This window comes from Cebus imitator, unplaced genomic scaffold (genome assembly GCF_001604975.1).
Source record: "Cebus imitator isolate Cc_AM_T3 unplaced genomic scaffold, Cebus_imitator-1.0 Scaffold120, whole genome shotgun sequence".
NCBI lineage: Eukaryota > Metazoa > Chordata > Mammalia > Primates > Cebidae > Cebus > Cebus imitator.
The window spans coordinates 951,751-967,403 of NW_016107435.1; the positions used below are offsets into that span (position 1 = coordinate 951,751).

Consider the following 15,653-nt stretch of genomic DNA (forward strand, 5'->3'; position numbering starts at 1 on the left):
ATGCAGTGACATGATCTCTGCTCACTGCAACCTCCACCTCCCAAGTTCAAGCAATTCTCTTCCCTCAGCCTCCCCAGTAGCTGGAATTACAGGTGCACCACCACACCCAGTTAATTTTTGTATTTTTAGTAGAGATAGAGTTTTACCATGTTTGCCAGGCTGGTCTCGAACTTCCTGACGTCAATTGATCCACCTGCCTCAGCCTCCCAAAGTGCTGGAATTACAGGCCTGAGTCACTGCGTCCAGCCTGATTTTTTTTTCTGTTGTCATAGCTCTTATTATCACCTTTCTCTCTCCCTCTCTCCATATAGATAGATAGGTAGATAGATAGAGATACATAGATATATAATTTATTTATTCTTCCTCAATTATTCTTTCCATGAGAACAAAAACTTTGTTTATTAATAACAGGTATTCAATAAATATTGTTGAATGAATGGATTCTTGCCCTTTGCTAGAGTCCTGTTAGTGGTAATGAATCTTCAGTTCCTAAGCCAGGACCTGGTCAGTCTTCTGTACCTGTTATATGGTCCCTTTCTTGAAGAATGATAAAAATTAAAGTAAGATTTTTTTATATGAGCACATTTTAACCTGTATGGAGATATGCTCTTTTCTGTTTTTTAAGATTTACCTCTAAAATTTTAATAAGGAGAAGTAGCACAAAATTAAAGTATTCTAAAATTTTAGATATGAGATAATTAAGGAGAAAAAGCATACCCATACATCCTTAAAAAACATAGTAGTTGCTATATATAATTGAACTGAAATATGTGAAATTATTCTTGAAATAATTTTAAGTAGTTTTTTTTGAACACTATTATAATTGCTATTTCAGAACATTCTGAAACATCACTAATAGTTTCTATGCCAATGTTTCCTAAGTGAAATATTTTTGTTTATATTTTTAATGCCATCCAATATGTTAATGTGTGGCATTTCTACCTAAATTTTAAAGAAAATTCTTGGCCAGGTGAGGTGGCTCACGCCTATAATCCCAGCACTTTGGGAGGCTGAGGTGGGTGGATCACGAAGTCAGGAGTTCGAGACCAGACTCACCAAAATGGTGAAACTCTGTCGCTACTAAAATACAAAAAAAAAAAAAAAAAAAAAAAAAAAAAAAAAAAAAAAAAAAAAAAAAAAAAATTAGCCAGGCATGGTGGTACATGCCTGTAATCCTAGCCACTTAGGAGGCTGAGGCGGGAGAATCACTTGAACCTGGGAGGCAGAAGTTATAGTGAGCCAAGATCACACCATTACACTGCAGACTGGACAACAGAGCAAGATTCCATCTCAAAAAAAGAAAAAAACAAAAAGAAAAATCTTCTTAGAAGATACCTCACTCCCCAAACTGAACATTGGATTTGTAAGATCTGATAATTTCAAATGATTTTTAATATTCCTACAAGACAGTTTGCTCAAATTTGTTGTTTCTGGGACTGAACATTGGGTTTGTAAGACCTGATAATTTCAAATATTTTTTAATAACCTGTGAGATAGTTTGCTGAAATTCATTGTTTCAGTTTTATAGAAGATAGAGAACATTTTGTTCAAGACCATTTAGGCCACTTTAGAAGCTGCAGGTCAGTTTTTCCTCAACTTTGTCTTCCTGCCATCACATTCATGTTTTCGTCCATGTCCACATATCACTTACAAAATTAATATTTTTCTTTATTTAAATTGGCACTTAACGCTTATTTTTAAACCAAAGTTTATACCACGCTCATAAATGAGAAGCTGGCATAACTTTCTATAAATAGAATATACCTTTAAAAATAGGCCAGGTGTAGTGACTCACCCATGTAATCCTAGCACTTTGGGAGGCTGAGGCAGGAGGATCAGTTGAGACCAGGCATTTGTGATCAGGCTGGGCAACATAGGGAGACCACTCTACAAAAAATAAAATAATTAGCTGAGGGCTGTGGTGTGGTACCAGATACTGGGGAGGCAAAGGGGGAGGATTGATTGAGCCACAGAGGTTGAGGCCATGACTCTTAACTCTGCACTCCAGCCTGGGCAACAGAGTGAGATTCTGTCTCAAAAATAAGTAAATACATAAAATTGATAATAAAATACTATTATTAAATTCCAGCTACCTGCTAAAGCCTGGGGCTGAGGACTATTCTCTGTATTAAAAATGGAGATTTGCCAGTGTTACAGATAGCCATCTTATTGTAATCCGAAGAAGGAGGAGACTGAAAAGAGAACATTTTCCTCACTGAGAGTTGGTGCTATTTAATGCCTTCTTCTTGTATTCCCCACATTATTTTGGGTACCTCCTGCAATCATCTTGAATCACAAGTGTCTTGGGTTCTATACATTGAGAAACAATCAACTTTACTATCAAAAATTAACTTATGATGATGATTATTCAATTATTATTCAGCCCCGAAAACCACCAGTTTCCTGCAAAACCATTGAGAGAGTCCCAGAGCCACCTTCTTACTGATTCTCAGTCTTGGACGGAGAGCAGCACAAACCCAGGAAAATGCAAAACTGGTAAGGGTGTGCTTGTTTGTCTGTCTTTTGATATATTTTATTTTTAGAAGGTAAATGTGTGAAAAAAAAATCCATTATATTACTTACAGACTTTTTCTTAGTTTGGAGTCAGACTCACATTCCAAATTCAGAATTATTTTCAAAGAACTTCTATTCATGAGGTTCTTTAATACCTGTTAGCAATAGAAAATCATTTTGTGAAAGATGGATCTCCGTCGCCTTTCTTCTGTTTAAAAAACCAAATCTTTATCAGCACTCCACAAACAAAATGATATAAGTAAATTCAAAATATAAAGTATAAAAATGAAAAAACTGCTATCAAATCAGAAGATTTAAAAGTATCACTGAAAAGGATCTTAAATTATGCAGTTTTGTCTTTTACTCCAAGATTTCTGTCCAGTTTCAGAATGTCTAAGTAAAGTGATTGTGCAATTATCATAATTTCAGCTGCCTGTGATTTCTTCATATCCCACTCACATACCACTTGTTACTGTTGTTAATTTTAATCTTTTGTTTCCTTCAGTCAGTGTAGTTTATTAGCAAGGAACAAGCAAGGCTTCAAAGTCAGACCTGATTTCAAATCCTAATTTGGGCTTCTAGTAGTGTGTGATATTTGTTAAGTTACCTAACATCTTTTATGCTTAGCTTTCATATTTTCAAAAGACTACCTATTTCTCAGTGTTGGTAAGGAGTAGACAAAATAGGGAAATCATACATGCATGTGTGTGTATACATGTGTGGTGTCCACATAAAGGAGTTAAAGCCATACATCTATTTTTGAGGTGTTATTAGCTAGGAAATCTTCAGCTTGACTACTGACTTTTTATCCTTCACTTCTAGTCTTTTCAGATAAAACAGTAAATGTTTTAAAGTGTAATGAACCAAAGTCAGGCAGCACGAGAGTTTGAAGAAACCTCTGGGGTTTAGTGGTAGCAAAAAACAAATGGATAATCCCGAGTAAATATTCTAGTCATTATTTAATGTATAGCTGTCTTCTCCCAAAATATAAGCTTTCTTTCAATAGTCTTTTTTATCTTTTTCTGATACGGAGTCTCATGCTATCGCCACGCTGGAGTGCAATGGCACAATCTCAGCTCACTTCAGCCTCCACCCACCAGGTTCAAGCAATTCTCCTGCCTCAGCCTCTTGAGTATTTGGGACTACAGGCGCACTCCACCATGCCCAGCTCCTTTTTGTATTTTTCGTACAGATGGGGTTTCACCATACTGGCCAGGATGGTCTCAATCTCTTGACCTCATGATCCACCTGCCTCAGTCTCCCAAAGTGCTGGGATTACAGGCGTGAGCCATGGCACCGAGCCTAAATAGTCTTATTTTTAACAAACATACATAATTTATTCATAATTTGGTCACTCTCTCAGCCTTCAGACGTGCCATTTCACTTTCTAATCTATTGCAAGGAATAGGCATTGTCTAAACAAAAGTTGATGACACCAATTTGTTCTTTGAATCCATCAGTTCCCTTAGAGGCAGAAAAGTGATGTATAGTTGGGGGTCAATTATTGAGAAATGGAAAAACAACAAACTCCTCTTCTTTCAGAAAGGATTCATGTTTCATCTTATATAGTTTATATTAACATAGCAGGGGTTTCTTGATTTTCACATGCCTTTATAATTCTTCAGCATGTTCTATTAATTTTTTTGTTAGTTGAATGAATGAAATGAAGAACTACTTAAAGTTTAAAAGATAATGTATAGGAAGGAAAAGAAACAAGAAAAATGAGGTGAGAAAGGGCTCAAAGATTGGTTTGACTAAAATGAGGTTGGTAGAGGAAGAATTTGGAAATGATGTATGCTGATGTGAGCAGTGTGGGTCAATATATCTTTCATTATTATGTTCCCCTACTTCCTTAGATGTATATTTCTATTTTTAGTGTATTGTGTGTGGGAGAGAGATAGTGGTTGTAGCTGACACTGTATAAGGGGTGTGTGTGTGTTTCTATATAACCATCTTATACTTCCCTTATTATGTACAGGACACCTTTGGAAGTCTACCAGGGGATCCATAATATATAGATGAATAACTAGTTTCTGCATATTTGTTCAAAGCAACCAAAAATGCTAACTTATGCTCTTTCATTAAGGTATGAGCAATCCTGCATTAACCATGGAGAATGAGACTTAACTCTTCAATCAAGATAAATTCATGCTTTATAAAAGTATGGTAATTTTCTCTTTATTGTTTCATATCTTTAAGTCTTCTAATTTTCTTAGGGCAAATAGTTTCTGTAAACATTTTTACTTATTTGTGAGTGACTCATATAGAAGATCTTTTACCCAACTTGTGAGATTGCATTAGCCATCCTGGGGCCTCTGTGCACAGACCTAGCTTCAGTATTAGCTGGTATTTAGGTTAACTTGATGAATTATAGAAATAAGTTGATGAACAGAAGTCATTTTATAGTAATGCATTAAGTGGCAGGGATCAATCCTAAAATACTGAACTATACATAAAAATAATCTTGTCATTTTATAGGAAAATAGAATAATTGTTTTTAATTTTTTTCATCTTTCAGAATATACAGTGGTATATCCTTGACCATCCATTAGCAGAATCTTACTGAGTCTAAATGCAGTGCAATTATATCTCATTAATGCACTCGCTGGCACACTGTCATTCCCATTTTGGGGTCATAGTAGGGCCTCATAGCATGTGTTAACCTTAAAATAATAGGTGTTCCAAATCATTTTCTTTAAACTTGATTTTTTTAAAACCTGCAGTTTCAAATCAGTGTCTTTAAAATATGATCTGTTTATAAGCCTACAGTCAATAAAAAGCTACAATAAGGAACCCCTTTGGAACACACAACTTTAACAATTTAGAGAGTTGAATATTAAAGATATCAGTATAACTCTCTATTTATAAAACTGCAATCTAGAATCCTAAAGTCTATTAAAAGAAGAGATTAGCTTGTAAAACAAGATTATTTACATCAAATAATCTCTGTTTTTATTTGTTCTGGTTTTGATGAATTAGCCATGTATTAAAACAGCAAGATGCTTATCTGGCAATTTGCCAACTGACTAGTGTTTCATTTTGGGAAGACCAGTATCAGCTCTGAATACATTATGGTACAGTAGGTTACACTGAACATAACTGGTTAAAATAGTGAAAATATAATATGAATTTGATTAAATAGCGAAGGGACATTATTAAATTTCTGAAAATAATTTTAGAATATAACTATGAGGCTAGGCACAGTGGCTCATGCCTGTAATCCCAGCACTTTGGGAGGCAAAGCGGGTGGATCACCTGAGGACAGGGGTTCCAGACCAGGCTGGCCAACATGGCGAAACCCCATCTTTACTAAAAATACAAAAATTAGCCGGCCATACTGGCATGTACCTCTAATCCCAGCTACTCGGGAGGCTTAGGCAGGAGAATTGCTTGAACTGGGGAGGCAGAGGTTGCAGTGAGCCAAGATTGTGCCACTGCACTCCAGTCTAGGTGACAAGAGCAAAACTCCATCTCAAAAAATAATAATAATCAATGTACTATGAGTGTAATTTTAGAATGTAATTATAACAAATATGAGTCACTAGCCAATACCACAAATAAAATATTGTAAAGAACATAGTTAAAACATAGAATTTCACAGGATTTTTTTTTCAGTATTTTGAAATCATCAGTTACAATGACCATTGTTTTGAAGCTCAGTGCTATTAGGAATTTTTCTATGTGTTAAGTATTTTACATATTTACATGGCAGTATTACATAAAAGCCATCTAGACTTCCCACTATTTTGACATAATACCACTCTTGTGTTTGTTTATCTCCAACACCTTACATAATGCCAGACACATAGTAGGTTCTCAACAAACATTCGATGGATAAGTGACAAAGTAAAAACACTGAAATTAAAAATTTGACAGAAACTTGATTTTATTTAATTAGTAGTAATAATCACAAAATGGCAACATGACTCAGCACTACAGACCTAAAAATATACTCCTGATTTTCTGATGTAATGTTTTCAATTCTGTTAATATAACCAGTTGCAGTAACATGTTTTTTTGTTGTTGTTGTTTTGTTTTTGAGACAAGAGTCTCACTCTGTCACCCAGACTGGAGTGCAGTGGTATGATCTCAGCTCACTGCAGCTTCCACCTCACAGGCTCAAGCAATTCTTCTGCCTCAGCCTCCTGAGTAGCTGAGACTATAGGCATGTGCCACCACGCCTGGCTAATTTCTGTATTTTTAGTAAAGATGGGGTTTCACCATATGGGCCAGGCTGGTCTCGAACTCCTGACCTTGTGATCCGCCTGCCTCAGCCTCCCAAAGTGCTGGGATTACAGATGTGAGCCACTGTGCCCGGCCTTTTTTTTTTTTTTTTTTTAGTTAAATTTTTCCTAAAGTAGCTAATAGACCCTAGACTTTAAAAAATAATTTTTTCCTGCTTTATGTCACAGATTTGCAATTCATTCAAATTGTATTTATAGCAAATAATAGTCTGATATTGAGGTGCCTAATTTATATTAAATATCTTCATTTTTTTTCTCTTTTTGAACTACATTAGTAAATTATATCATTTTTATAAAATATTTCTTAGTTCAGCAGTTTCCAGATGGTTATAATGTGCCTAAACCCATAGTTAGTACTAAAAAGTAAATTAAATTTAGCTTACCAACCTTTCCTGTCAAATGGTGTTAATAAAAAATACTGGCTGGGCGAGGTGGCTCACACCTGTAATTTCAGCACTTTGGGAGGCCAACACAGGCAGATTGCTTGAGCTCAGGAGTTCAGGACCAGCTTAAGCAACATGGTGAAACCCTGTCTCAACCAAAAATACAACCACGTGTCATGGCATGTGCCTGTGGTCCCAGCCACTTCGAAGGCTGAGGTTGGAGGATGGGAGGATTGCTTGAGCCAGGGAGTGAAAGTTTCAATAAGCCAAGATTGAGATCGCACCACTGCACTCTAGCCTTGGTGAAAGTGTAAGGTCCTGTCTCAAAAAAAAAGAAAAAAGAAATGTTGTGCTTCTAAGCACAGGAAGTTTCAAAATCATTTCCCTAAATGTCCTTCCCCACTCAGTTGCCACTTCTAAACTCCATTCAGCCTCAGATGAATGCAGAACTAACAACATAGAACCCTGCCATTCACACTGTAGCCCCAAACTAGCAACATTGGCATGACCTGGGAGATTGATAGAAATGCAGAATCTTAGGCCTTATCTTAGACATACTGAATCAGAGTCTGCATTTTTTTTTTTTTTTGCATTTTAATAGGATCCTCTCTTGTATATGCATATTAAAGTTTGAGTAGTATTGATGTAGAGGTCTATATTCAAGAACACATCTACCGAGTCTTCCAGCATAGTAAACAGTTTTGAATGAGGGATATTATTGAAACAAATTATGAAATGAGTTGGTTCGTTTTACATGTTTATGGTTAACACAGTAGTTTCATGTTTTCTGTTTTATTTCAAGGTATCAATACTGTAGATGGATGGAAGAGACTTCCCACAGGAAGGTGCCACTGGTCAGTTGTGCCTATATCCCTTTGGCTGGAAATGCAGAATATGAATTGATTAGTTCTCTCCAAGCCATTGATTAAAATATAACATATTTTGGATCTAGTATACACATTGTTACAACTAACACAAACTCCTATTAAATATTAAAAGTAGTCTGGTTTATTAATCAACAGGGAAAACATCTCTGAAAAACCTGGACTATATTCAAGGACCAGTTTTTTACCCAAATATATGGGTAACACAGTTTATCACATAAAAACTCCACTAATCATCTGATTTTCTGAATATGAAAATTTAGACTATTAAGATATTAAGATTTCAAGTCACATTCTAATAAGTGTTATTCGTAAAACTTGTTACCTTTAAGAAGATGGAAGTAGCAAACCATATTTCTTTTTTTTCCTCTGATGTGAATCCTGCCTCAGACTGAATGAACTGTAATAACTATGAATTTATTACAGAGACCAGGTGGCCTACAGTTGAAGATCATCAATTTTTGCCTCACTTAATTCCAGCCTTCGTTCTCTGCTGGAAAATAAGTGTGGACATTGAAGCTTGAGCTCCCTTTTAATGCAGTTGGCTGGAATACTTTTGTCAGAATACAGTACATTTCTATTACATCAGAAACACATTTTCATCTCTTCTAATCATCTTAAATTGGGGGGAAATTTATGATAGCAATTTTGAAGATTGTTTTATGACATTCTGTTGTCAGTTTGGCTTTTTAAAAATCTCTTTTTAGATGACTTCTCCTGTTGAACATAGTAAAAATACTGAATTTCTGTTAAGAATTCCTAATAGGTCAATAGATTTACCCTCCAGTGATACCTATATTATTTCTTTGTCCTCTCATCAAAACTATGACAGGTAAACTCTATTTTTCCTTAAACACCTATTAAGATTAAATATGCAAATCATTAAAAATCATACAACTTTTGGGAAGTTAGTTCAACATGAACTAAATGGCATGCTGTTTGGAAATTTAGTTTCAGATAAACTAAAATAGTGTGTGTGTTGATGCCAGAATGTTCAGCTTCAGTAAATGAACTAAGAAGCTCTTGTGCCTTGTATGCACTATTTGAAAAAAGTTTTATTTTTTGTTTTGAGTGCAGTATAATTTTTGTAAATGTTAATTAGAATAATAAGCTGTATGCTTTTTTGGTACTGATTTTGAGAAGTTAAAGCAGATTACCTTTTAAAACTGCACCAACTAAGTAACTGGCATTTAATCAAAGACAGAATGGTAACAAACTTTTCAAAATCTTTGTTAAACCAAACATTCAACACAAAATAAACTAGAAGGCCAGAGGATAATAGAATAAAGGATCATTGCAATTACTTATCCTTGCTAAAAATATTTTAAATGTACTTATGGAAAAAACAGTGTCAGCCAAGTCCATTTTATAGTTCATTTGAGTATGATTCTTTGAACAATAGAAAAATCTGCATTATTTTATGATTTGTGTTAAGCTAAAGAGTTTCATCTGACAATCTGCTTTAAGAAATCTCAAAAAATATAACATTTTAACTTTCATCTTAAAGCATGTTTTGGTCATTTTTTAAAATACCTGAAGTGCCAGATTGGAACCTATAGCTACTGCTAGAAGTCTTATAGGCAACAGCAGCACAGGATGTATTAATAATTATATGAAGTCAGATTTTTTTTTTCAAAGCACAGTACTATTAGCTGTTTTTGTGGACAGGATTCTATTAAGTATTCCCTCTTGTCAAACTGGAAGCTGGGGAAAAAAGAGGGATTTTTATCCTTTGCTATGCTAGAGTACTGTTAATGCTCCTTTCCGCCAGTCTTTTATATAATTACATATCTGTCAATACACATTAGAATCAGATTTGAAAAAGTTAAAACAATTTCATTGTTGTAATTGTTCCCTTTCTGTTTTCATATAGTGAGTAACCTTTAAACAGTTGTTTTGTTTTGAATTATAAGGGGTTATAATTTTTGGAGATGATTGTGTATCTTATTAGATATGCCATATAAATTTATCTAAGTGAACAAAGTGCTAAATAAATATATCTACATTTTGTACATATTTATATAAAATTTACCCTTAAGTATTTAAAAAATTTAATGGCTTAACTCAAACTTGAAGACACACACTTTAATTGTCCCTATTGTCCATTAAGCTGATAATTTTGATGGTTTTTGTTTTTATAGATTTTACTATATAGGAATCAAGATTTAAGAAATTTTTCATTAAAAGATAGTGTACAAATGCTTCATAATCATTAGTTATTTGCTATTATGTAGGGAAGAGGATTGTTATTTGAAAGATATATTAAAGAACAGTTGCATCTGAATACAGTGATGATGCATTCAAGGAAGTTCATATCCATGAATTCACTCCTTATATCCTCAAGTGGTTGATCACCTTCATTAACTGTCTTTAAGAAACTGCCTTTGCACTGACACTGACAATATAAATTATTTTAAGCATAAACTTTCCTAATAATTTGTTAGAGCTACTAATGGCAAAATTTATGTCTTTAGTGTGGTCATAACATAGGTATTTGGGGAAGGGGTGATGAGAAGATAAGGTATTTACTTTGTAGTAGTTAAATGATTCTGAGGACAATTAGAAACAGACTATGAAATTCAAGTACACTGTAATCAATAGACAAACTATTGGAAATACGGCATATGTTGACAAAAAATAAACTAGGGCAAAGATACAAATCATGTTTACAAAAAATAGCAATCGTGATTAATCTTGCTTCAAGAAAACATGAAAAAGGTATATTACTCCATTATATTATAAACTAGCAAATTTTTCCTATTTTGAAATACATGTAAACTTGCTGGGCTGATTCTGAAGTCATACTGTATCCTTTGGTATATGCTTATATTGTCAAATGCTTATTTGTCAAAGTGATGATTCTGGATACCTTTGATCAAATACAGAAACCTCAGAAAATGGTAAATGCAAAGCAGTTTACATTGTAAATCATGATGAATGTCTGCCCCAGCACAACCATCCCATCCACACACCCAGACTCCAGATTCTGATCTGCTAATATTTTGACCAAAGTGACATTTCAACAAGTGGTTTTTTCACAAATAACGTGTTTTAAGTAATAGCCTTCTGCAATAACAGGTTCTTCTAAGCAAAAAACCACCTGGCTTGATCCCGAAAGTTTTACACTTCTTTTCCACATACTTAGCCAGTTCAGCACAGATTGCCTCTTACATGTGGAAGGAGACTATATTACACACCTTAAGTATTTTCTACTCTTTTACAAAGATACTACTAGAATTTTTTCAGTTTGTCTTGGTAAAAATTTCTAAATTCTACTTTTTATTGCAAGTTTTAGTAATTTGATCTTGTAACACCATGAAAAGCATTAAGTAGAAGCCAACAATAGAGAAATCTAGATTTTAAAATTGAGCAATTTGTTCTCCACTAGATTTCGTTTAGAATTTATTACCATAGGATCTCATTTTGTTACAGAACATAGGAAATTGTGTTATACTTTTTGGTAAAACCATGCATTTTCCTTTTCTCTTTCCTGTAAGATTTTTTATTATAGTAGTGTCCTGGCTTGTAAACAGTGAACATCACTGAAAGGATGAAATCAAGTAGGCTTGTTTCAAAGAAACTCCTGTGAATCAAAAACTGTGAATATGAAGTACCTCCCAGCACAATGTTCAGTGTTACAGGAGACTCTGAAACAGGGCACCCATTTTTTTTTCCTTCCTCAAATAGGCCCCTTGAAGTAAGCAAAGAACTATGATAATGCAATGAAGGTAACTAATAGTTCAATCACCAACACCCTCTAGTTCAAATACAAAAATCTGGGCAATGCCAATAGAAGACAATCATTTGCAGATCTTGTTGCAGGAAAGTGAGGGCAAAAACAAACTGGTGAAAAATGTTCAAAAGTAGATCTTTTTGATGTTCTTGTTCATAGCCAGCTTTCAGTATTTCTGTATTGTTTATAATTGGGGGAAAATGTCTGTTAAGGCTAATTTTCTGAGTGGTTTATGAGTACCATAACAAGGGGAAAGCGATTTTAAGCCCTGGTTTATGCTAGTTCCCTATTGCTCAGGAAGGATAGTAGTATTTCTTGGTTTTGAAAACAACCTATCATTTATGTTGCCTCTTCCAGGGAAGGTTTAACAGTACAAGGAGCTCAATCCTACCTAAAATTATTAACGCTTAATAGCTTCTGTTTGATGAATAAAGGTGCTTAATCAATTTAAAAAAACCACAATTCTTCAACGTAAAATTCTGTTGATGCTGAATTTAAACAGATACTAAAAAAACGTGTCAGTTCTCCTGTTGTATTTTACTCAGTTATGAAAGCAAGGCTATTTTGTCAGTTTAGATTTTGTGTCTTTTTCTGTCAGTATGTATGGCTCCCTAAAGTGTACTATTAAAAGCATCTTAAATGAACTAATCAAATACTGTGTGAAAGCTGAATATTTTAAAAAGCAGCCTTAATTATAAACTAATCTTGGAGTAACATGCAAATGTGTTAGTTATTTTAAAAACATATTCTTAAGTAGAGGATAGCCCCAGAATTGCTACAACAAATGGAAGGAAAGTCTGTATACACACATGTAACTCAAGAACTGGTTTTTATTCTTTATACATGGGCTTTGCAACGATATGACACCTGCTAACAACTTACAGTATTAATTTTTTAGAAAAACAAAACAGGTATATGGCACGAGTGAAACAGGTCCCCATCAAAGACACTTAAAATCTATGGTATGGCTAATACGATGTAAAATATTAAGTACCTTGGGTCTTCAAACTTGCGCTTCGTAACAGTTTGGAAGTCATGATGATATTAAGTCTGAAGCTAAAGGAACTCCAATTTCTTGGTATGGTATTGAATAAAGATTCTTATCTTTTGAGAGAAACAGCCCAAACAGAAGTGTGTGAAAGCAGTTAATTTCCCCTCCTATGATGATAAAGCAAGAGGGCAGATTATATTCATGAACACTTCTCATGTACAAAAAATTCCTGCCTAACAGAAAGAAGAGTATTTACCAGTTTAACTTTAAAAAGAAAATGAGTAATTTTGGAGAAAGGTAGCTTGGTTCATTCAACTACAGGCTATGGCTACAAAGCAATGAAATGGACTTCTAAAGAGAAATTGCTCAATTGCTTTTATACTAAACATTAAATGCAACCGACTAATGCAATAGAAAACTATATAATACAAGTTGGAACAAATGGAAATTGTCTAGTGAGAATGTACATGAATCTGGTTTTCTTGGAATTTTCACTGTATGCTTTTTTTAACTTTTAAAACCTGAAATGAAAATTCTGCAGGACTTAACATGTGTACAGTTCTACATTTCTATAATGTCTTAATAGAAAAATAAAAGGGAACATTGGTATGAATGAAACTCTCATACAAATCACACCAACATAGCAAATGGCATATGTGAACTGGTCCTCACTACAAAGTACCTACACACAGAATAATCAGTGTTTTTCCTAAGAAATTATAAATTCTAACGCATTTATTTTACAGACATGATACAACATATACATTCATAATTTGATTCCACCTCAGATTGTTTACCTAGAGGACCCACTGCCTATGGCAGTGCAGATGAAATGGCAAACAGGACAGATATATAGACCCTTGAGTTTCTTCTAGAGATGGACAAGTGGGTTTTTTTGTTTTTTGTTTTTTTAAAAAGGGGCCATGTAGCAAATAGAGGCTTTGCAAGCTAAGACAAAATGAAGGACACTACTTAGCTACTCAAAATTTTTCACAAAATTTTTATTCTAAAAATTGAAAACTCAAAACATCGAGTACAATTTTTTATAGTAATAGAAGTCCACTAATGAGGAAAAGGTGTTTTTTGGAGGTAACATTTTGGTCAATTTGGGCTGAAAGCTAGTATTCCCTCATCAGAATCAACTGAAAATGTTAATCTGTTAATGCTGATCTGTAATGAGATTTCACACATTTCATCTTCACAAGTGTCTTTTCACACAAATATTTTGAGGTACTATTAGATACTAACACATACACCCATGAGCCTGTGATTTTACTTAACCATATTCATCACTTGTAAGGCAATTGTAGGATTCATCTTTTTGGTATTTGCCCTTTAGCATGTCATTCATTCATTCAAGATGATTCATTTCCAACAGAAGATTAAAAGGAAACTCAACTGCAGTTCAATGCTTTTAAAATTTAAGAATTTTCTTTGCACTGCATCAAGGTCCAAAAAACTGCTATAGGAAAATATAACCACTAAAAATGGATGTGGCAATACAGTGCTCACTGTTTTGACTTCTGATAGCACAGGAAGTATATAAAGCAGCTTGACAATCTTATGATTTAAATTTTAGTTTTTATTGAAATGAGTTTCCCATAGTATATTATGTTGTTCGGTGAAATTTATTAAGAAATATTTCATAAGTCTATGGCAAAAGTTAATTTCCAAAGCCACTCAGTTAAAAAACAGTGGTTGAGGACAGTTCTTCTCATTTCAGAAAAATTTCAATGTGAGCCCAAAATAATCAAAATAAATCTTTAGCACTGCTAAGCCACTGAACGTCTGTGTGGTAAATCTAATCAGAATATTCAGCTTCTGTTTCTCACAAAAATGAAGTACAGTTCAGTGTTGACCACTTCAGTAACACCAATATTTCCTGCAAAGTACTTGCTGATGAATAATAAAGTGAATAGCTATAGGTTTTAAACAACTTACATTTTCACAAGCTTTATAAATTTGACCAAATAAACTTTTTTCTGGTCCATGCATTTTTTTTTTTTTTTTTTTTTTTAATAACCACCATCAGTTGCATCACATCTTAGTAGGTTCCACTTCAGGTTGTACTGTCTCTCAACTTTTTTTGAAAATATTCCCACTTGTAGTTCCATACAAATTCTTCAGTCACTTCAAATCCAGCAATGGATTTGAAGTTAAAATAATAACACGTGGTGTCATTTGATGTTGTGTCCAAAGTCTTCATTCTTCAAACTACTATTCTCATCAAAAGGCTGATGTCTTATCTTCTCTGGACACATTTCTTTGGGTTGGTTACTATCTTCAAGCATGATAGAATTCAGCATTAGTAAATGGTTTTCTTTGCTTGGCTAACTACCTGACACACTTGTAAACATTTTGGTTGCGGCCTCATTTTTCTTATTATTTTTGTGAAATTATGCTGTGACGTTTCATTCAAATTTTCTAATTCTTATGTTGCTTTCCCATGAATTGAGAATATTTTGATGTTAGTCCGATACTGTCAGTCTATTCTTTTAGCAGTTATGGTGTCACTGCATTATAAACAAAATGTACGACTACATAATAAAATAGTCCACGTTCCAGTGTGCCTTAAATGCATAACATTAGAAGTGTACTTTCCTTGTTCTGAGATCCGGGGCATGAACTGGTAGTAGGAAAAGTAATAAATGTAGCAATATACAGGACATTCCAAATGCTTTCAGGTCATATCTGCATCACTGTGATTCTGTAGCTTGCCAAGCAGCAATGTGAAACGAGACAGACATAAACAGGTTCTGTAGCAGCTACTCATCTTTTCCATTGTAGCAAAAATGTATCCATAGATAATATGTAAATGATTGTGGCTGCATTCCAATAAAAACTTCTAGAGACTAAAATTTGAATTTCATGTAATTTTCAGATGCCAGGAAATATTCTTTTGAT

General features: G+C 34.1%; 1 protein-coding gene across 2 annotated transcripts in view; it reads left to right on the plus strand.

Moving 5' to 3' along the window:
- ZDHHC2 (zinc finger DHHC-type palmitoyltransferase 2) overlaps positions 1-12,411 on the plus strand; it is a 73,553-nt gene extending 61,142 nt beyond the window's left edge. The window contains exons 11-14 of one of the 2 annotated variants that reach the window (XR_001828425.2): positions 2,384-2,496; positions 4,601-4,675; positions 7,944-7,995; positions 8,452-12,411. Coding sequence is in view for 1 of the 2 variants with exons in the window: in XM_017539634.2 (XP_017395123.1) it covers positions 2,384-2,496; positions 4,601-4,641 (154 nt within the window). In the remaining variant the exon portion in view is untranslated. Of the gene's footprint in view, positions 1-2,383; positions 2,497-4,600; positions 4,676-7,943 lie in introns of both variants that reach the window. The other variant, XM_017539634.2, reaches the window with a different exon arrangement.
- The last annotated feature ends 3,242 nt before the right edge of the window (positions 12,412-15,653 follow it).